This window comes from Chanodichthys erythropterus, chromosome 23 (genome assembly GCF_024489055.1).
Source record: "Chanodichthys erythropterus isolate Z2021 chromosome 23, ASM2448905v1, whole genome shotgun sequence".
NCBI lineage: Eukaryota > Metazoa > Chordata > Actinopteri > Cypriniformes > Xenocyprididae > Chanodichthys > Chanodichthys erythropterus.
Window position 1 is genome coordinate 18,438,578 of NC_090243.1, and position 23,058 is coordinate 18,461,635.

At 36.7% G+C, this 23,058-nt stretch overlaps 6 gene segments (V, D, J or C); 5 read left to right on the forward strand and 1 right to left on the reverse strand.

Moving 5' to 3' along the window:
• Positions 1 to 1,372: 1,372 nt before the first annotated feature.
• Positions 1,373 to 1,836, forward strand: LOC137013688 (immunoglobulin kappa variable 3-15-like). The segment is given in 2 exon segments: positions 1,373 to 1,421; positions 1,511 to 1,836. Coding segments are annotated over 2 exon segments (375 nt in total).
• Positions 1,837 to 3,149: 1,313 nt separating this feature from the next.
• LOC137013941 (immunoglobulin kappa variable 1-8-like) lies at positions 3,150 to 3,679 on the forward strand. The segment is given in 2 exon segments: positions 3,150 to 3,227; positions 3,336 to 3,679. Coding segments are annotated over 2 exon segments (390 nt in total).
• Positions 3,680 to 8,214: 4,535 nt separating this feature from the next.
• On the forward strand, positions 8,215 to 8,850 carry LOC137013943 (immunoglobulin kappa variable 4-1-like). The segment is given in 2 exon segments: positions 8,215 to 8,299; positions 8,389 to 8,850. Coding segments are annotated over 2 exon segments (378 nt in total).
• Positions 8,851 to 9,694: 844 nt separating this feature from the next.
• On the forward strand, positions 9,695 to 10,402 carry LOC137013940 (immunoglobulin kappa variable 1-12-like). The segment is given in 2 exon segments: positions 9,695 to 9,965; positions 10,074 to 10,402. Coding segments are annotated over 2 exon segments (426 nt in total).
• A 9,901-nt stretch (positions 10,403 to 20,303) lies between these two features.
• LOC137013690 (Ig lambda-3 chain C region-like) lies at positions 20,304 to 22,354 on the reverse strand. The segment is given in 3 exon segments: positions 20,304 to 20,768; positions 21,724 to 21,772; positions 22,319 to 22,354. Coding segments are annotated over 3 exon segments (402 nt in total).
• Positions 22,355 to 22,450: 96 nt separating this feature from the next.
• On the forward strand, positions 22,451 to 22,904 carry LOC137013691 (immunoglobulin kappa variable 3-15-like). The segment is given in 2 exon segments: positions 22,451 to 22,499; positions 22,582 to 22,904. Coding segments are annotated over 2 exon segments (372 nt in total).
• The last annotated feature ends 154 nt before the right edge of the window (positions 22,905 to 23,058 follow it).

Sequence of the window (23,058 nt, forward strand, 5' to 3'; positions counted from 1 at the left end):
TATAACAGTGACTGAATGATAAAGCACAGACAAATGACATTACAAATGAGAAACGAGTTGCGGTGTTGATGAGTGTAATGGGTTCATCTACATAAGGACTGCTGTGAAGCTTAATTGCTCCGGATAAGCCGGATGTGAAGTCATATATAGACATTATAACTGTTTTGAAAGAACATTTCTCTCAGAAACCGATCGTGATTGCAGAAAGATTTAGGTCTCATAACTGCAGTCAGCAGGTCATCTCCCCTGTGACATGCAGCGAATGGACCACGCCGATCGAGCCAGTTGTTAAAGGAATGGAGATGTGAGGATTTGTGGAGATTTGAAGGTAACAGTGAATCCGGGCCTTTGTGTTGAACGTTACCCGATTCCACGAATAGAGGATTTATTCACATCATTGGCAGAGGGCCAACGCTTCACCAAACTGAACCTCTCCAGTGCATACTTACAAGTGCCCTTGACAGAAGATTCACACAAATGCCTCACTATCACCACGTCAAAGAGGCTCTTCTGTTACAATCGATTACCATTTGGTATTGCTTCGGCTCCTGCAATTTTTCAAAGAGCCATGGATCAGATTTTACAAGGCCTTCCCAGTGTTCATTGCTATCTAGATGATATATTAGTGACTGGATCAAATGACAAGCAACATCTCAAGAGTGTAGACGCAGTCCTCAGTCGTCTGGATGAGTTTGGGCTGTGTGTCCAACACGAGAAATGTGAATTCTTTAAAGATTTTCTGCAGTATTTGGGGCACATCATACATGCTCAGGGTCTTCATAAGACACCAGAAAAGATCAGGACAATCGTGGATGTGTCTGCACTGAAGGACGTCAGTCAACTTTATTCATTTCTGGGAATTGTAAACTATTACAGTCGATTTATCCCTAACCTTGCATCAGTGTTAGCAAGAAATTACACAAGAAAGTACTGAATTTCTACCAATATCTGTACAGGTGAAAGTTTGCATTGCTTACAGACCTGCTGACAACAATCTTCAGTCCAACAAAAGCCTTTCTCCATCCATGGCTGCGGCTCGGATGCAGAGAAAGACAAATACATAATTCACCTCTCTGTGTTTAAAGTCACCATGAAATCAAAACTGACTATTCATGTTTTGTTTTTTTATGGAATATTGCAGTATTTATAAAATGATTTTTTAATGCACATCATTATTTGTTAATATTCAGCTAAGTTTTTAAAGTTCACACTTATATTTGATGTTGTGATTGACAGGATGAGATGAACGACCTCATTTAAATACAGAATGAGTTCATTTGCATATTGATCAGATGCTTCAGTGCTCTGAGAGTGTTTATAGTGCTGTGAGTTTAACACTTCATCACTGACACACACAACAATCTTCATCAACATGACCTTCATCATCATCTTCATCTGGACTCTCACAGCGTTTGCTCAAGGTTTGTGGAGCACAAGTTTGATATCAATTCATTTCTTCAAGTATATTGTCAAAGTTTTGAGTTGATTTTCTTCTTGTTGTGTGTTTCAGAGTGTAGAGGACAGATCACCGTCACTCAGAGTCCCTCAATGACAGCAGCTCAACCAGGACAAACTGTGAACATCAACTGTAAAACCAGCAGTAATGTGTACAAGACTAGTTGGGGGGAGCGTTTGGCCTGGTACTTACAGAAACCTGGAGAAGCTCCTAAACTCCTCATATATCGAGTAACAGACCGTTACACAGGATCTCCATCTAGATTCAGTGGCAGTGGATCTAACAGTGATTTCACTCTGACCATCAGTGGAGTCCAGACTGAAGATGCTGGACATTATTACTGTCTGAGTTTCCACACTGGTCCAGTGATCACACAGTGATAAAGAGTCGTACAAAAACCTCCGTCAGTCAGAGTCACAGTGACTGAACTGATACTGCAGCTGCTCACACACTTTCACACACTTTCACACACACTCAAAATACTACAATCATAAAGAGATTCTCTAAGAAAGGTTTCCGTAGATCACTGCCAAGAAAAACATGATCACAAAACTTTTATAGGTGTAGCTGTAAACTGAATGTTGTATGCTATGAACAGAAAGCATGTTCATCTAAACTTGTCAATCATTATGCAAGAGCTTCATATATTAACATCTGTTTACATGACTCCAGTGAGAATATTCCTCCAGCGTCCTCATTCTCCAACTTTATGTCCATTTTAATCCAGTAGAGAAATCTTGATGTTCTCAAGATCTGGAGTTTCGTGACAGAAGCAGTTCCCTCATCATCACATGTTTACCTGCAGCATTATTGCTGGATTTTACAGCAACTCTTTCTGCAAGTTACATCGTTACGCCAGTAGATGGAGACAAGAGACTGATTTGAGCGAGTCAATGAATCTTTACCTGAACTAATTTGTTCAAAACACTGATTCATTCAGGAAAGAACAACTTGCTGCAGAACGATAGGCTGAGAAGTGCCGCATGTGATTAAGTTAGTCGTTACGCTTTCTCCAATGGTAAGAGACCCTCTTATCTCCCTATAATAATACAATCTCTGGCTTCAGTGCCATTCATATCCTCTCCCGTGGCCTCATGGGATAGTAAAATTTCCATTGTATGTCCACGTATTTTTCACCTACTGTTTTTCAAAATCTATGAATTGGGGCATACTATGTTGGCATACTGTTTTTCACATATAGCCTACAATATAGTAAAGAAGTATTTGCAGTGACAGTCTTCATGAATGAACCATTGAATCATTCCCTCAAATGATTCATTCAAAGCACTGATTCATTTTAGACACTTTATTCTACTGTGACTTCAATTGGAAATATTTCAGTTGGCTGAATAAAAACAGACAAAGAAACTGTGAAAATTAAAATTACTAAAATGTAAGTTATTCAATAATAGCTTCATGTTTATTAAACTGTATTACAGTAAAAGCAATATCACATTCACAATCGTGCTGTTGGTCTGATAATTAGAAAAACATCTTGCTCATGTGATGTTGCTTTATATCAATAAAGGATTCTGAACTTGAAATCTCAATGAAACCACATTAAACCATCTTAAACCTGTCACTCCTGAAGCATTTGCATAGAGAGAGTGTTTTACATGAGCGACACATGCTTCAGTGCTCTGCATGTGTTTATAACTCTGTCAAACATCAAACATGATCAACAATTGTTTTTCACTAGAACTGAACCTACAACCAACAAAAATGACTTTCAGCACCATATTGATCTGGACGCTGGCAGTATTATGTCGAGGTTTGTGTCAGTAAAGATTACAGACATTATTTACTTGTTATTTTTATGTGTTGTGAAGATATATGGTTGTGAAAGTGTTTGTGATTTCTAATCTTTCTCTCTTGTCAGAATCTGTTGGTCAGGTGACAGTGACTCAAACTCCCTCAGAGCTGCTCTCTCAAACTGGACAATCAGTCACTGTGACCTGTAAAACTAGCAGTAATCCAGCCTGCTGTTATGGTGATGGAAAACCCGCTCTGAGCTGGTACTTACAGAAACCTGGAGAAGCTCCTAAACTCCTGATTTATTATACAAACAAACTCCAGTCAGGAACTCCATCTAGATTCAGTGGCAGTGGATCTAACAGTGATTTCACTCTGACCATCAGTGGAGTCCAGACTGAAGATGCTGGACATTATTACTGTCAGAGTTATCACTATATCAACAGTAAATATGTGTTCACACAGTGATAAAGAGTCGTACAAAAACCTCCATCAGTCAGAGTCACAGTGACTGAACTAATACTGCAGCTGCTCACACACTTTCACACACTTTCACACACTTTCACACACACTCAACAGTGAATATTTTCATTAGTATTAAATTAAATATGAAGCTTTCATTAAGTTTTTTCACAAGGTAAATACTTAAACTATAAAACTCTTTATCTTAGTAAATGAATCTAACACTGTATCTGTGAGGTTCATGATTTGGCCGCATGTTCTTGTTTCATCATGTATCTGCAGGTGTTTTCATGCTCCATTGAGTGAAGTTTATTTATGAAATGTGAGCTAAAGCCCTGATCCAATGAAAGACCTGAAACAAAAATGACACAAAAAAGGACACACTGACATAAAGCTACATTTGTATTTTATTTATTTACTGAATATAACAGTGACTGAATGATAAAGCACTGACAAATGCAAATGGACCACAACTATCAATCAGATGTTAAAGGAATGGAGATGTGAGGATTTGTGGAGATTTGAAGGTAACAGTGAATCCGGGCCTTTGTGTTGAACGTTACCCGATTCCACAAATAGAGGATTTATTCACATCATTGGCAGAGGGTCAACGCTTCACCAAACTGAACCTCTCCAGTGCATACTTACAAGTGCCCTTGACAGAAGATTCACACAAATGCCTCACTATCTCCATGTCAAAGAGGCTCTTCTGTTACAATCGATTACCATTTCACGAGTTCACACTTACAAATAATCAGATAGTAAATAGTATGCGTAGTAGTATGCGTATTTGGCATGCTGTCCGAGGAGAGGGCTCCGAGCTCGGTATTTTGGCCCGAACCCAGAGTACTCCCCCCTATTCTGGTTAGGAAATCAGTAACCAGGCAGATGTGAGGAGACGGGGTGGTGGAGGGATACTGTCAAACTGTCAAGGGATATGGGTGAGTCGACCGTGTCTTATATATATGCTTTCACTCATGCTGATTGGGTAGATATGTTGATTACTGTTTGCTGACAGCTGGATGAAATGACGTAATGATTAGTCAGATTATTTGAATGTTGCTCCTCCCGAATTTTGTTAACTAAACATCATTTGGTATTGCTTCAGCTCCTGCAATTTTTCCCAATGTTCATCTAAATGAGATATTAGTGACTGGATCAAATGACAAGCAACATCTCAAGAGTGTAGACGCAGTCCTCAGTCGTCTGGATGAGTTTGGGCTGTGTGTCCAACACGAGAAATGTGAATTCTTTAAAGATTTGCTGCAGTATTTGGAGCACATCATTCATGCTCAGGGTCTTCATAAGTCACCAGAAAAGATCAGGACGAGCGTGGATGTGTCTGCACCGAATAACGTCAGTCAACTTTGTTCATTTCTTGGACTATTACAGTCGATTTATCACTAACCTTGCATCAGTGTTAGCAAGAAATAACACAAGAAAGTACTGAATTTCTACCAATATCTGTACAGGTGAAAGTTTACAATGCTTACAGACCACCGTCTGCTGACAACAATCTTCAGTCCAAAAAAGCCATTTGGATGCAGAGAAAGACAAATACATAATTCACCTGTTAAAGTCACCATGAAATCAAAATTGACAATTCTTGTTTTGTTTTTTTTCCATCTCTTTTTTTTATGGAATGTTGCAGTATTTATTATAAAAGGTTTATCAATGTACATCAATATTTTTTAATATTCAGTTTTTAAAGTTCACACTTATATATAAGTTCACAGTGCTATAATATATAGTGTTTAACCGTTTAAATACACACTGGAGCCTCATCGAATAAATTCATCACTGCATTAACTCATTATTATTCACCTCGTCCGTTCCTGTTCATCAGTGTGTCTGTCTGTTCACACCGCCCTCTAGTGGCACAGTGATGTAGTGCAAGATAACATGAATAAAACTGTTGAAGGGTTTCTGTCATCAGTTCAGCTGTGATCACCTGCGGTCTCGTACCTGCAGCCGAATTACAGTCGAACTGATGATCACTAAAGCACTTTTGCTCATGTGACTTTGCTTAGATGATTCAATTCAATTCACATTTATTTGTATAGCACTTTTCACGATACATATCATTTCAAAGCAGCTTTACAGAGAATGCATGTCAACATTACAATTTAAGAATTCAGTTAGCAAATAATGTAATAATTTAGGCAATTAATTTACAATCACTGTTAGCAGTTTAACTGAAGGTAGAAGCAATGAGCTCCTGGAAAAATGAATTACATTAACAATAATTAGGATATAGAAATTGGGCAATGTGCATGTTGATCCAGATGATTGCGTCTTCTGAAGTCCTCGCAGGAGTTGGCACCGTCTCTTCATAGGTGTTGGTCATCTGAGGTCTTCTTAAGAGGCTGGATCCAAACTGAAGCTGATGTCCTCTCTAGTCACCTCGGGACAAGTGTCCCGAGGTAAAACAGAAAAGCAAATGGAGAATAATTAGCGTAGCTGCTGATAGTCACATGCAATTGATCTGATATGAGGTGCATTATGTGAACGCTTGGCTAAAGAGATGTGTCTTTAATCTAGATTTAAACTGGGTGAGCGAGTCTGAGCCCCGAACATTATCAGGAAGGCTATTCCAGAGTTTCAGAGCCAAATGTGAAACGCTCTCCCTCCTTTAGTGGACTTAGATATCCTAGGTACAACCAGAAGTCCAGAGTTTTGTGATCTTAAACAGCGTGAAGGATTGTAGGGCAATAGAAGATCAGTTAAGTACACGGGAGCTAAACCATTTAGAGCCTTATAGGTCATTAGCAATACTTTATAATCAATACGGAACTTAATAGGTAACCAGTGTAGAGATGATAAAATTGGTGTTATATGATCATATTTTCTTGACCTGGTAAGAACTCTAGCAGCTGCATTTTGTACTAATTGTAGCTTGTTTATTGAGGAAGCAGGACATCCAGCTAATAATGCATTACAGTAATCTAGTCGAGACGTCATGAAGGCATGAACTAACTTTTCTGCATCAGAAATAAATAACATATTCCGTATCTTAGCAATGTTTCTTAGGGTGGAAGAAGGCTGTTTTTGTAACATATGAAATATGATTTTCAAAGGACAAGTTGCTGTCTAATATAACACCCAGGTCTTTAACTGTCGAGGATGGAGTAACAAATACAGATTGTAGTCTGAGAGATTCTGTGTACAGGTTTTTGGCCCAATAAGTAATACTTCAGTCTTATCTGAATTTAATATAAGAAAATTACTAGTCATCCAATGTTTTACTTCTTTAACACATTCTGTCAGATTGGATAATTTAGAGATTTCATCTGGTCGTGATGAAATATATAACTGAGTATCATCGGCATAGCAGTGGAAACTAATTCCATGTTTTCTTATAATATTACCAAGTGGCAGCATGTATATTGAAAACAGCAGAGGGCCTAACACTGATCCTTGTGGCACTCCGTAATTTACTATCGTTATCTTAGATTTTTCCCCGTTTATATAAACAAAATTGTGACGTCTGATAGGTACGACCTAAACCACCGTAATGCCTGTCCCTGAATACCAGTGTAATTTTGTAGTCGATCTAGGAGTATTTTATGATCTATAGTGTCGAACGCAGCACTGAGATCAAGTAACACTAGTATTGAGACACAGCCTTGGTCAGAAGCTAGAAGTAATTCGTTTGTAATTTTAACGAGCGCAGTTTCTGTGCTATGATGAGATCTGAATCCTAAATGAAATTTTTCATAGATAGCGTTTTTTTGCAAGGAGGAGCACAATTGGACCGACACCACTTTTTCTAGTATTTTAGACATAAATGGAAGATTTGAAATGGGTCTGTAATTTGCCAATACATTTGGATCTAATTGTGGTTTCTTAATGAGGGGCTTAATAACTGCTAGCTTGAACGGTCGTGGGACGTGACCTAGAGATAAAGACGAGTTGATAATATTGAGAAGAGGCTCTTCTGCTACAGGTAACAATTCTTTCAGTAGTTTAGTGGGTATTGGATCTAATAAACATGTTGTTGGTTTAGACGCAGTGATAAGTTTATTTAGCTCTTCCTGTCCTATAGTTGTAAAGCACTGCAACTGTTCTTGAGGGGCGATAATTGAGGCTGAATCATAAAACTTTGTTAAAGGTTGTACATTTACAATTGTATTTCTGATGCTCAGTAAAGAAATTCATAAAGTCATCACTACTAAACTGCAATGAAATGTTTTGTTCGGGTGATGTCTGTTTATTTGTTAATCTAGCCACTGTACTAAACAAGAACCTTGGATTGTTTTGGTTATTTGATGATGATGATAAGTTTCATCTACATTTCATTTTCACAGTGTTTTTTCACACGTGGTTTGAATTGTTCTAAATTTTATGCCACATTTTTAAAGTTCACACTTATTGGTATATCATGATGACATGATTCATATTTGATGTTGTGATTGACAGGATGAGATGAACGAGCTCCTCCTGAACCTTCATTTAGAGCCTCATTTAAATACAGAATGAGTTCATTTGCATATTGATCAGATGCTTCAGTGCTCTGAGAGTGTTTATAGTGCTGTGAGTTTAACACTTCATCACTGACACACACAACAATCTTCATCAACATGACCTTCATCATCATCTTCATCTGGACTCTCACAGCGTTTGCTCAAGGTTTGTGGAGCACAAGTTTGATATCAATTCATTTCTTCAAGTATATTGTCAAAGTTTTGAGTTGATTTTCTTCTTGTTGTGTGTTTCAGAGTGTAGAGGACAGATCACCGTCACTCAGAGTCCCTCAATGACAGCAGCTCAACCAGGACAAACTGTGAACATCAACTGTAGAACCAGCACAGATGTGCCCAATTGTAGTGGGAATGATAAATGTATATCCTGGTACTTACAGAAACCTGGAGAAGCTCCTAAACTCCTGATTTATTATACAAAAAGCCTCCAGTCAGGAACTCCATCTAGATTCAGTGGCAGTGGATCTAACAGTGATTTCACTCTGACCATCAGTGGAGTCCAGACTGAAGATGCTGGACATTATTACTGTCAGAGTTATCACAGTGGTTATGTGTTCACACAGTGATAAAGAGTCGTACAAAAACCTCCGTCAGTCAGAGTCACAGTGACTGAACTGATACTGCAGCTGCTCAAAGGAGGATCTGAAACAACATCGTCACACAAACATCTGAAATAAAATCATCTAAATTAATCTGCCACTCTTAATAATTATAGAGGTCAGAAAGAGATTTTGTGCTCTTATAGATCAGTCACACGATTGAGATCTGAGTGATTTCAGTTGCTGCATTTTATTAATAATAGATGTTAATTTTCATAATTCTCCATGGTTATTTGATTTGAGTATCTCATCCTAACATGTCATTTGTTCACTATACACTGTATTCATACTATATACTGCAGACAGTAAGAGTTTTATATCAGCTGCTGTTTTAATTGTAGTCCTGATCAACAGTTCAGTTCAGACACGCCTCTCCCTCCTCTGCACCAATCACAGCTCTGATCAGAAAGAGCAAGATAAGAATATTAATTTGTGCTTTTAACTGAATTTTTATTGAACACTTAATCACAAAACTATGAGAAGATACAAACTGGTATCTTTTGATAACATGAGCTGATAAACCTCTGTGTAACTGATGAATATGAACAAACCTCTGATCCAATGGAGAGAAACTGGAACAGGAGAAACTTCTTCAGCTGGTCCTTACAGAAACCTGGAGAAGCTCCTGAACTCCTGATTTATTCCACAAACTGCCTCAACAGTGTCATTTACTGAAGTCAAACAGTGAATCTGAGCGAGTTAAACTCATATTTCATCATCAGGTGGAGTGATTGTGTTTCTCTCAGAATAGAGCAGATGTTCATCGTCCTCAGAGGAGTTTGATGATCCTGTGACTCCAGAAACACTCAAAATAACTATTGAGCAGAAAAACATGTAGAAAAGTGTTTTTTGTGTTTTTTTTTATAAAAGCAATATCACACTTGTAATCGTGATGTTGGTCTGATATTGGGATTAAACAGCGCTCCTGTTCATCTGATGTTGCTTTATCAATAAAGGATTATATTAACATGTGAAATGTTTTGTGAAATCTCAGTGAAACCACATTAAACCATCTTAAACCTGTCACTCCTGAAGCGTTTGCATAGAGAGAGTGTTTTACATGAGCGACACACGCTTCAGTGCTCTGCATGTGTTTATAACTCTGTCAAACATCAAACATGATCAACAACTGTTTTTCACTAGAACTGAACCTACAACCAACAAAAATGACTTTCAGCACCATATTGATCTGGACGCTGGCAGTATTATGTCGAGGTTTGTGTCAGTCAAGATTACAGACATTATTTACTTGTTATTTTTATGTGTTGTGAAGATATATGGTTGTAAAAGTGTTTGTGATTTCTAATCTTTCTCTCTTGTCAGAATCTGTTGGTCAGGTGACAGTGACTCAAACTCCCTCAGAGCTGCTCTCTCAAACTGGACAATCAGTCACTGTGACCTGTAAAACTAGCAGTAATCCAGTCTCCTGGTGTAGTAGAAAAAAGTGTCTTGCCTGGTACTTACAGAAACCTGGAGAAGCTCCTAAACTCCTGATTTATGCAACAAACCTCCTCCAGTCAGGAACTCCATCTAGATTCAGTGGCAGTGGATCTAACAGTGATTTCACTCTGACCATCAGTGGAGTCCAGACTGAAGATGCTGGACATTATTACTGTCAGAGTGCACACAGTGGTAGTGTGATCACACAGTGATAAAGAGTCGTACAAAAACCTCCGTCAGTCAGAGTCACAGTGACTGAACTGATACTGCAGCTGCTCACACACTTTCACACACTTTCACACACACTCAACAGTGAAGAAATGACTCAATATTATCTTATTGAACATCATATTTGTTGAGTTGAATCAGTTTTTAACCTTTTTGATTGTGATTTTTTTAGAAGTCATTTTTGTCTCCTGTTGTACATCCTTTATGTAGAAATTCAGTCACTTTTGATCTTCACTTCAGTGGATATTTTTCCATTCTTCACCACATTTTTTGATTTTCTGCATTTATAATTTATCCTCATTCTTCTTTCTAAACTGAATCATCATCAGCATCATAAACATGTTCTGCTTGATCAGTTTAATAATCTATTGATTTATTACAGTTTTTTACAGACGCTAGGACACATTTCTCAATACTTAGGTCACTTTTGCAAAACTCTTCACACAGTTCTCCTAACCAACTTTCATCTTGGCAAAGCAGTTCATTTCACATTCAAAATGTACTACAACTACCAAAACACTTTATTCAGGTCTCAAATCAACTCATTCTTCCAGAACACTAGCAAAGGTTGACAGCCGACAAACACACTTTGTCACCCACAAAATAATGACCTAAAAAACACTAACAACATGTAGCATTATACAATGTTTTCTTGTGTAAAACAAGGACACATTACTGTTTATAATTCACTGCAATATATGTTACTGGAATGAATCAGACATGATGCAGAATTTGTCAATATTTTATGTCTTTTATTTATTTTTATAATTTTTTATAATTCCAAAATACAAGAATTTGTATACACACCATCCACTGATACAGATACAATTCAATTGTTTTTATAGCATTTAATTTTAAGATTTAAAATATATTTAATTAAAATATTACTGTATGAATGTAGCAAATTGCTGTCTTATTCAGTTTTGCATTATGTTATTGTTTTGAACAAAAGTTTAACAGTTTTGAAAACAGTATGTAAGCATGTGCAAACTGGCCTGTACATACAAAGAGTTTTGGCAGTTGTTGTGTCTGAGTGAGAAAAGAATTAATGAAATTTGAGAGATGTAGTCACTGAATGCTATTTGTGCCAAAACAATGATAATTGATCCTCAGTTTAGCCCACATAGACTTCTGTTGTGCTCACTGTGTGAAAAGTTTTGCAAAAGTGACCTAAGTATTGAGAAATGTGTCCTAGCGTCTGTAAAAAACTGTAACTTCATCCCTCATAATACAGATATTAACAGCATCATATAAACACATTCCTCAATTTCAGAGCAGATGTTAATAATTTATATTAATATCTATGTATGGAGGAATTAGCAATTATATAAAAATGAATTTACAAAATAAAAAAATAAAAAAACCAGATTACCCAGCAACCTATCAAAAAACATATGCATATCACTGTATTTATTTACATTTATTTTATAAAGATTTATAAAAGTGAAGATGTTTCTATCATGTGACTCACAATCAAACTCAGTTGATTCAGTGATTGACAGAGACTCGTGTGTGATGATCCTCATGTCTGTTCAGAAACTGCAGGAACACACATGGATTTGGTGTAAATTTGGGGATTAACAGTGACGTTTCAATCCAACTAAAATATTCTCAGAGTCTCACAGCAGATATTCAGATTACAGTTTTTCTCCATTGGTTTGGCTCATTTCTTGAAACAGAAATTACATTCTCAAACTCTAAGATCATTCGGCAAAACAGTCTTACAGTTCAGCACAACACTAGCTCACTTGCAAAAGCTCATACCTCTCCCAAAACAGTTCACTCATGTGTCAAAACTAAATTCCTTTCCCATTTAAACAGTCAGTGCCCCCAAAATGCTTTGTCCATTTGGCATTGTGTAAGCACTGCAAGTCAAAATGTTTAGATGTTTTGTCACTATGGCAGAGGACCATTGAAATATCCCTCATGTCCACCTTTCAGTCTTAGTCCAGTCCTTCACTGACAATGGTTACTGCACTGTTTTTTGTCTAGCTAACAGAATACAATTGTGTATAAAACTGATAAAAAAAAAAAAGAAATAGGATTTTAGGGTAAGAGTAGCCTCCAAGGTTTGACATCACACATTGCACTCATACTGCAAAGGAAATTGTAACCATTATCATTCACACACACAAAGTAACTTCCATACATCAGAGTAAAAAGAAAATGTATACAGCATAATATACTGTAATATATACACACAAACAAAAAATAATGAAAATTATATGCAGCCTACAGTGCTGTTAATAAAGCTGGAGTTTCACAACTAACAGTTCGTCACTGGTCGCTCGTTTCCTTCCAATGCCATTATTCTCTACAATAGCGTAAAAAAAGAAAACATCAAATCAGTCATACAGAATACACTACATTACAGACAATTACATAGGAATGTTCTATGTTCTCCACAAGTTCTATATACTACTGGCCACTACTCCAGTGGTTCAAACCTGGGGTACATGTACACTGTAAAACTTTTCGCTGTAAATTTACAGTAAAATACTGGCAGCTGGGTTGCCAGCCACTTACTGTATTTTTACAGTACTACTTCTGTAAACAACATTTACAGTATAGTGCTGTAATTATCAAATACAGTATCCTGCTGTAATATTATGTACTTTTACAGCATTATATTGTTTATCTACAGCTATTAACTGCATTTATACAGCTTTTCATACTACACTTATATTTGTCATTAAATAATTAAAAAATATAGTTTTGTTATGTTATGGCAAAGGAAATGGAAAGCAACATACTCTGAGTTTTAAAACTTTTATTATTATTTTTTTATGGAAAAAAGCAGAAAATTGCAATGTTGAAAGGTCAACATTTTAAATGCACTCAGCAGTTATCAATAAACAATACAGCAATCTTATTTACATTTAACATTTTTCCAAATGTGGAGTAAAAACAAATAGCCTACAAGTTTTTCAGTACTGCTCCTTTTTTGCACAGTGTTGCCAGTCTTGGAAGTCACTTTCTCTTCTTGTTTCTTGAGCCGTGTTCATGGTTGATGTCAAAGTACCTAAAAAAGCAGAAAAGAAAGAGAAAAAAAAAAGGAGAGAGAGAAAACAGTAATGAATATTGTGAATATATGCACCATAGCATTTTTGTGAACATAAGGACTAACAGCCTAAGCATTTGATTGCAGTAAGTTAAAATGTCCAATTAACACTTCAAAAAAGGATGCAACTAAAAAAAATAATGATTATAATTGTATTCAATTAAATTGTTTATTCATTGGATGGACTATATGCACAACTGCTTCTGCGTTGTACGTCGTACTACATCTCGGGAGTTTCTGGTAAAAGCATTCAGCTCCCCTCCATACAGTACTAACCTGCTGCAATCCAGTGCTCGTCTTCTCATTAACTGTTTTTCTCTTACTGTTTTTCTCTTACCGTTTTTCTCATATTTTATACCTGTTGAATTTAGCTTGTGTGTGTTGGTGCTCTTATCCCAGTCTTTTAAAATAGTATAATAAATAAGTGGTACCTGCCTCAAGACATTTAGCAATGTTAAATATTTAAATTAATCTTTAAGGGTTAGTTTACCCAAAAATTAAATTTCTGTTGTTAATTTCTTGCCCTCGTGTCGTTTCACACCCGTAAGACCTTTGTTCATCTTTGGAACACAAATGGAGATATTTTTTGATGAAATCTGAAAGCTTTCTGTTCCTCCATAGGCAGCAGCACAACTTACACATTCAAGGTGAAGAATGGTAGGAAACAGATTGTTAAAGTAATCCATGTGTCTCTGCGACATGTGACAGAAAGCTCTCACATCAAAAATATCTTAATTTGTGTTCTGAAGATGAGCGAAGGTCTTACAGGTGAGGAACGACATGAGAGTGAGTAATTAATGACAGAATTTTCATTTTTTGGTGAACTAACCCTTTAAACGGTAACACACTGACAGCGGACTGACAAATATACTTTGAATATTAAGAATTTGAATACTAAGAATTACACACAGTGAAATGATTGTCAATGAAAAATAGGTATTAAAATATTTAATAAAAATAAAATAAGGTTTGTCCTGAACTTATTCATCAGGTCTCACACACACTGCAGCATCGATCACTAAGCAGAAATAGGCAAGTTGTATTATTTCAAAACGTGTGTTACAAGCCTCAGTGCAAGTAGTCCATTATTTGCCATAAACCTGATTAAATCACATGTGAAAATAGGTGCAATACTTACATTAACATAACCATATTTCACAGAAGGTCATTTTCCCCCCTTCCTGGTTCTTGAGCCATGTTTAGGGTGTATGTCAAAGAGCCTAAAAGCAGAAAAGCAAAGAGAGAGAGAGAGAGAGAAAGAGAGAGAAGTGAATATTGTGCATTCATTCACCATAGCATTTTTGTGAACACAAGGACTCACAGCTAAGCATATGATCTCAGTAATGTCTCCTGTTACACTTCAGAAAAGATGCATCTTAAAATAATGCTTAAAATAATTGACAAAATAAAATCGTTTATTCACTGAATTCTTTGTCATAAACCTGATACACTTGAAAATAAGCACAACACTTACGTAAACAATGGAGCACATCAGATGATTGAGCCTGAAACGAGAGAAAAAAAACAAACAAAATAAACAAAACAGTTTAAAAATCAGGTTGTAAGAATAACATAGATTTGTCTATAACATGAAACATCAGTGTTACTGCGTGAAGCGCTGAGAACAGAGTAACGTTAACTGTTTGCTCATGAGAAGTTTAACATTTCAAGATCAAACCATTCATGACAAAATAGAAACGCGAACGAAAAGCTCCATAAAAGACTGACTTACCGTATTCTCAGCCGAACAATCGTTTATCCGTCTTCTCGACACAGGCAAACGTTTTGATTAATCAGGCGGAAAATAACATCTCCGTCTTCCCAGCAGCGCCGTCCAGTCATCCCGCGTCTCAGGCAAACTGACGTTTCAAAAGCTTAAAACTGCACACTATATTCACTCAAATATTGTTTAATGATAACATTAAACCCTGAAGAGTCGACGTAAAACACTAAAAGCGTTGGGAGAGAACCTAAAAAGTATACCTGGCCTAGAAATTTGAAATGAGCGCGGTAAAAAAAAAAAAACAATCCCATAATGCAATGCTTTTACAGTATTATACTGTATTACGAGTGAAACGGGCTGAAAACAGAAAACTACTGTATATTTACAGACATTCTGTAAAATATACAGCATGTTACTTTTTTATGAAAATACAGTATAATACTGTTAGAAATTTCCTGTAAATTTACAGTAAAGTTTTACAGTGTACCTCTATGTTGAGGTACTACAGGGGGTATTTGACAGAAAGGGGAGGGGGAAAATCATCAATGACTAGACTTACTGAAATGTTACAGTAAAACCCACAGTATTAGATAGATTTACATGGGAGGCACTAATTGCAGCTCTTTGACCATTTTTTTAAAAAAAATTTTATTGTATCTTATATTCTTCAAAATAAGGATTATAATGATAATTGCATCATACAGTAAGCTGCAGTTTTTAGGCAAAATGTTGAAGTCAGATAAATCAAATACTTTCATACCTGGATTACCTGGATACACAAATCAGGTAAAGTGGGTACTGAAGCCAAAAAAGTTTGGGAACCACTGCTTAATTGTAAAAAAGTTATAATGATGGACAACCAGTAAATGACTTACATGTTACATGTTAGTCAAGTTCTAGTTTCACCTGACTGTCAATTGCTGTAATATATTTATCAAATGTTCCAAGGATTCATATATGGTATTCATACATATTGACAATTGAACAGACTATTGTGCATGTGATGACTTATACAATGAAATGACGATGACACGCTTTGGAGTGAACAACCATTAGACTGAGAATCAACAATCAGTTTAGATCTTCAATCAGAAACAAGATCTTTTCACTTGGAAATTGTGCTAAATGTAGGCTACCTGTACTTAATCATTTGCAAAGATGTACTGAGACATTGAGACATGTACTTAGACATTTGCAATTTGATTAAATGAATGAGAAAATCAGTTCTGTTGTGAACAATTGCTAAGTGGTTTGGAGGTTTGTCCATGTTGTTTTGAGAATGTAATTTCTGTTTCAAGAAATGAGCCAAACCAATGGAGAAAAACTGTAACTGTAACTTACAATCATTCAATGTGAACTAACTGCACAAAATAATATTAAAAATATGCTAAAAAGCGCATCCTTTCAATAAAGTGCTACAAAGTATTTAACAGTCAGCTGTTGTATTAAAAACATTAATATTAATATCTGATGATTTACTTACTGCCAACATCCAGTTTGGTTTCTAAATATCTCACAGCAGATATTCAGATTAATATACTGAAGTTGGTCTTGATGATTCAGAAATGAACTGAATGATTTTTGTTAACAGTTTGTCTATTAGAAGATTGAATGACATGAAAAAGACTGATTTTTACTTGATGTTCACTTCAGTAATTGTATTTTGTGTCTGTTAATGAGTGACTGTCTTCAGGTAAATGATCTGGAGTGTGTTTGCATATTGATCAGATGCTTCAGTGCTCTGAGAGTGTTTATAGTGCTGTGAGTTTAACACTTCATCACTGACACACACAACAATCTTCATCAACATGACTTCATCATCATCTGGACGCTCTTATACTGCTTTATACTACAAGGTAAACAGCATGTATTTGGAACAAGTTAAATTATATAATTTTAACAATTTTAAAATGTGAAAAATAATATATTTTAATGACTGATAAATTAATTGTTTTTCAGGCTGTAGAGCTCAGATCACAGTGACTCAAACTCCTGCAGTAAAAACTATTAAACCAGGAGAAAATGTTGAGATGAGCTGTAAACTCAGTACTGCTTCAACCTGCGGTACACCTTGTGTGTCCTGGTACTTACAGAAACCTGGAGAAGCTCCTAAACTCCTGATTTATCAAACAAGCACCCTCCAGTCAGGAACTCCATCTAGATTCAGTGGCAGTGGATCTAACAGTGATTTCACTCTGACCATCAGTGGAGTCCAGACTGAAGATGCTGGACATTATTACTGTCAGAGTTATCACTACATCAACAGTAAAAATGTGTTCACACAGTGATAAAGAGTCGTACAAAAACCTCCGTCAGTCAGAGTCACAGTGACTGAACTAATACTGCAGCTGCTCACACACTTTCACACACTTTCACACACTACTGACACACAGAGGACAAACACAGGAACTACACATGTGCTCAAAACTGACTTATGCCTGAAATGCTTTGCTAGCGATTAAAGCAATTTTAATACATTCTGGTGATCTCTGTAATGACCTTGGCCTCTCATGGAGTTCACAGTGACATACTTGTTTCTCTTAGTGATGCAACTTTGTCATTTGATTCATCAGAAAGCCTGACAACACAGACATTCAAAATACTACAAACTGAAAAGATTCTTTTAGAAAAGTTAAGATCACTGTAAAGCAGAATCACAAATTTAACAAATGTAGCTGTAAACAGAAGTTCAGTTGAAAATGTTCATCAACCCCTGTCAATCATAACACAAGAGCAGCATTTATAAACGACTGTTTCAGTGAGAATATTCTTTTGGCATCCCTTCATCACTCCATCTCGCTTTAATTCACTGCAGTCCTGATGTACTTTGAGCTCAAGTCGAGTCGAGTGACAGAAACAGATCCTCCATCATGGACACAGGACAGGTGTGTCAACGCTCACAACCAATTCATACGTATTTTAGAAGGTCACTCATATGAATTCACAATTTGGGTAGGTTTAGGGGCAGGGTTAGGGGTTACGAGAACGAGTTGGATGTGCAGCATTAGTGCATGTGATTTTGCAGCGACTCTTTACGCAAGTTATATCTTTATGCAAATAGATGGCGATAAGACACTAAAACTGGACTGATTTGTATAAAACACTGATTCAATCAGCAACGAAACAATGGACTGTATTCATGAGTGAATCACTGAAACATTCATTCAAATCTGATTCATTCAGGAACTACTGTCGCTGCATCCGAAATCACATACTTCTCTACTATATAGTAGGCAAAAAACAGTATGTGACAAAAGAAATATTTCTGAATTCACAGTACTCGTAAAATTGTAGGCAAAAAAGTACCTGGATGACCTACTGCTTCCGGCAAGATTCTGAAGTGTGCATATGATGGACACTTTACTATCCTGTGAGGACACGGGAGAGGATTTGTGAATGGCAGTGATGATTACATTCATTCTACACATTCATACTGTATTGAACATACTTTTTTAGCAGCCATGAAGTAATTACTAATTACTACAAAATAAGTACCTACTCAAGAGAGTATGAGATTTCAGATGCAGCCTGTGTTGTTCAGAGACACTTTATTCTACTGTGATTCATTTGGAAATATTTCAGTTTGCCGAACAAAAATAGACAAAGTAACTTGCAGAATTGTAAATGACTAAAATGTAAGTTAATCAATAATAGCTTCTTGTTTATTAAACGGTTTCATACAGTAAGAGCAATATCAGATTCACAATCATGATGTTGGTCTGATATTCAGAAGCAACATCTTGCTCATGTGATGTTGCTTTATATCAGTAAAGGATTTTAACATAAACTTTTGAAATGTTTTGTGAATGAAACCACATTAAACCATCTTAAACCTGTCACTGCTGAAGCGTTTGCATAGAGAGTGTTTTACATGAGCGACACACGCTTCAGTGCTCTGCATGTGTTTATAACTCTGTCAAACATCAAACATGATCAACAACTGTTTTTCACTAGAACTGAACCTACAACCAACAAAAATGACTTTCAGCACCATATTGATCTGGACGCTGGCAGTATTATGTCGAGGTTTGTGTCAGTAAAGATTACAGACATTATTTACTTGTTATTTTTATGTGAAGATATATGGTTGTAAAAGTGTTTGTGATTTCTAATCTTTCTCTCTTGTCAGAATCTGTTGGTCAGGTGACAGTGACTCTCCTTCAGTGCTCTCTCAAACTGGACAATCAGTCACTGTGACCTGTAAAACTAGCAGTAATCCAGACTGCTGTTATGCTTTAGCCTGGTACTTACAGAAACCTGGAGAAGCTCCTAAACTCCTGATTTGTGCAAACAGCCGTCAGTCAGGAACTCCATCTAGATTCAGTGGCAGTGGATCTAACAGTGATTTCACTCTGACCATCAGTGGAGTCCAGACTGAAGATGCTGGACATTATTACTGTATGAGTTATCACAGTGGTAATGTGTTCACACAGTGATAAAGAGTCGTACAAAAACCTCCGTCAGTCAGAGTCACAGTGACTGAACTGATACTGCAGCTGCTCACACACTTTCACACACTTTCACACACTACTGACACACAGAGGACAAACACAGGAACTACACATGTGCTCAAAACTGACTTATGACTGAAATCAGCTCTATTAGACTGTGATCTGTCCTGTGACAGACGGGTTTGACTCAAATATGCTCAGATTCATAGAAAACAGAGTGTGTAAATTAATATGTAGATTCATATGTTGTTTTGTTTTTGTACATTTAACTACACTAAAGTCATGGTGTATCAGTAACATGCAGATGTTTTTCAAGCAGCTCCTTCATCTAAAGCTGTTTCTAAATGTATTACTCATAACTCATTTCTCATGAGCAGAAGTGAAAGTGTTCCAGTTGAGAGCGTTGAACCAATCAAAGAGTGAAACTGTGAGTTTGAGGTGAAAATCACATTTGCATTGGCAGGTTTAGTGATTGTGATCCTCTCAGAATAGAGCAGCTCCGTCTCCAGTGACCATGTTCAAACCCCAAGAGCTTCATTTGACATTTCCTGCTAAATGCAGCTGTTCTCAACTATTACAATCAATCAAAAGCAGCTGAAACTTTAGTGCAGGACTTTGAATGAACGACACACTGATCAATGATGCAGTCGGACACAAATGTAACGCGTTCAGAAGCTTTATTGAATGAACAGCAATGGCAGCACATTGAAAGACTGCTTCAGTATTGAGCTGTAAATCACGTGACTGCTGCGAATCCTGCCGGACGCTCAGATACGGCTCGTCTGGACCGGAGAAACATCAGCACTGGGAGCTCTTGAGGAACGAGGCCTCGTGATCAGCTCCGTCATGTCTTACTCTGCAGACGAAGCGATCCGCGCCTTCCCAGCGTGCTTTGCTGAGGCTCAGGACGCTGCTGCGGCTGTAGCGTCCGTCCCGCTCGCTCTCTGCGCTGGTCTGAACCCCCTCGGTGACCTCTGACCCGTCCAGCGTCCAGCTCACCGTCGCCCCCTGTGGAGAGTAAGAGCTGAGCAGGCAGAGCAGTGCGGCTGAGTCTCCAGAGATCTGCAGAGAAGAGGGCGGCAGCAGAGACACGGAGGGCTTCACTGCGGGACCAGCTGCACAAACACACACAAACAACACCAACGTCTTTAGATGATCAATTAGTCAGATGTCACACACAGTAATGGAGGAAAAATCACAATCATTTCATCTTTACAGAAATTCCTCATCACTGCTTTCTTTCATAAACCACATAGTAATGATCCTGCATTTAAATTTCAATATTCTCAGTTCAAATAAAATATTCACTGCTACTAAATATATGAAGTATAAGATATATGAATAAATATAAATCAGTTCTCTGAAGCAGACATGATATACAGCAAATATTACAGTCATTTCATCTTTTCTGAATAAGGTTCAGTTTAATCTCAAACTGATTTTAAAAACATTGTCCACAAACTGATGATTTATATGTAGAAAACAAATTTAAATGATTATTTCATTATTAACTTAAGACACTCACAATCATAATTATCAGCAAATGTAAGCTCAAATTATGAATTTTTCAGATCTTTCTCTTTGTCTGATGATGACGCCTATAAATTAAAATTATTTTGTCTGTATCATCAAACTTTCCTTTCATGCATTACAACATTTCTGAATTATTAAATTTACCAAAAATTATGGACACAATTATGTATTTTGAGAAATAATTGAAAATATCAGAAAACATTGCAATCAATATATTAAAAAATAAAGAATGTTAGTTATTATAATATCTGAAATTACTCATGTAAAAAGAAATAAATATTTAAAAGCAACATAAAATATGCCTTGCAATGAAAAAAAGATAAATATCATGAAATATCACTGAATATAAACATGTAATTGTGAAACAGCAGACAAATTTAAAGAAACTATGAAACAATTTACTATGAAATATTGCAGTTAATTTTTTTTTTCAAACAATTTTATAATTTTTAAAAACTTTTTGCAAAATGCTTGCCTGAATAATCTAAAAACAAAACAATTATACATAAACATTTTTAGAGAATTTTAGAGACTTACTGATGGTCAGTTTAGTTCCTCCACCGAAAGTGTACCACAGTGCTTCATTCTAGTGAAAGTGTCGTACAAAAACCTCCGTCACACTCAAATGAACACAAACTCCAGCAGAGAAAGAGACGAACGACACTCACACACACTGATATGAGACTCAACAGCAGCTCTTCTCAACATTAAATAATGATTATTGGACTGAAGTGACTTTCACAGAAACAGCCTCATCATCTCTAAATGTCTCTTGATGCATGAAAACTATTAAATCTGAACAAATAATATAATCAGAAAGACTGTATTTCTCAATTTCTGATGTATTTCTTAAAGCATTTTAATAAGTTTTGATGACCTTTGACCTCTGGAATGACCTTTGACCTCTCATGGAGTTCACAGTGAAATACTTGATTCTTTTAGAGATTCAACTCTGTCATTTGATTCATCAGAAACCTGTAGTCTGAACCAGAGACTGAATGAAAAAGAAATGAATTATAAACTTGTTCAGAAGTGAAAACACTCGTCTGTTGGATCATGAGAATAAAACACATTTAAAGCCTCAAAACTGATCAGTTTCATCTGCATGTGCTCATTTTCACGTGTGTTTTACTCCAGCAGGGTTTTTGCTCAGAGAGTCACTTTGCATCGGCTCATGCTTCAGCGCTCCGAGTGTTTATAGCGTTCAGACTCAAACACTTTATAACACACTGCTGTTTACCACGGTACAAACCCAACAAACACCATGAATCTCTTCAGCAGCTTCATCTGGATTCTGGCAGCTTTTATTCCAGGTAACAGACGTGAAAGCTCGTCATTTTTGAGTCTTTAATGTTCATTTCATCTGATTAAACACATTAATGTTGTTGTCGACAGCATCCAGAGGAATCACTGTGACTCAGCCTGAAGCTGTGACTGTTTCTGAAGGACAAAACGCCAAAATAGAGTGTAAAACTGATACTGGGATATATGGCTATGATTTAGCTTGGTATCAGCAGAAGCATGGAGAAACTCCTAAACTCATCATTACTGGTATAAATGATCGTTATGGTACCATTTCCAGTCGATTCAGTGGGAATGGAAGATCTGGAGGGACTGATTTCACTCTGACCATCAGTGGAGTCCAGACTGAAGATGCTGGACATTATTACTGTCAGAGTTTCCACGTTATCAGTAGTAAATATGTGTTCACACAGTGATAAAGAGTCGTACAAAAACCTCCGTCAGTCAGAGTCACAGTGACTGAACTGATACTGCAGCTGCTCACACACTTTCACACACTTTCACACACTACTGACACACAGAGGACAAACACAGGAACTACACATGTGCTCAAAACTGACTTATGACTGA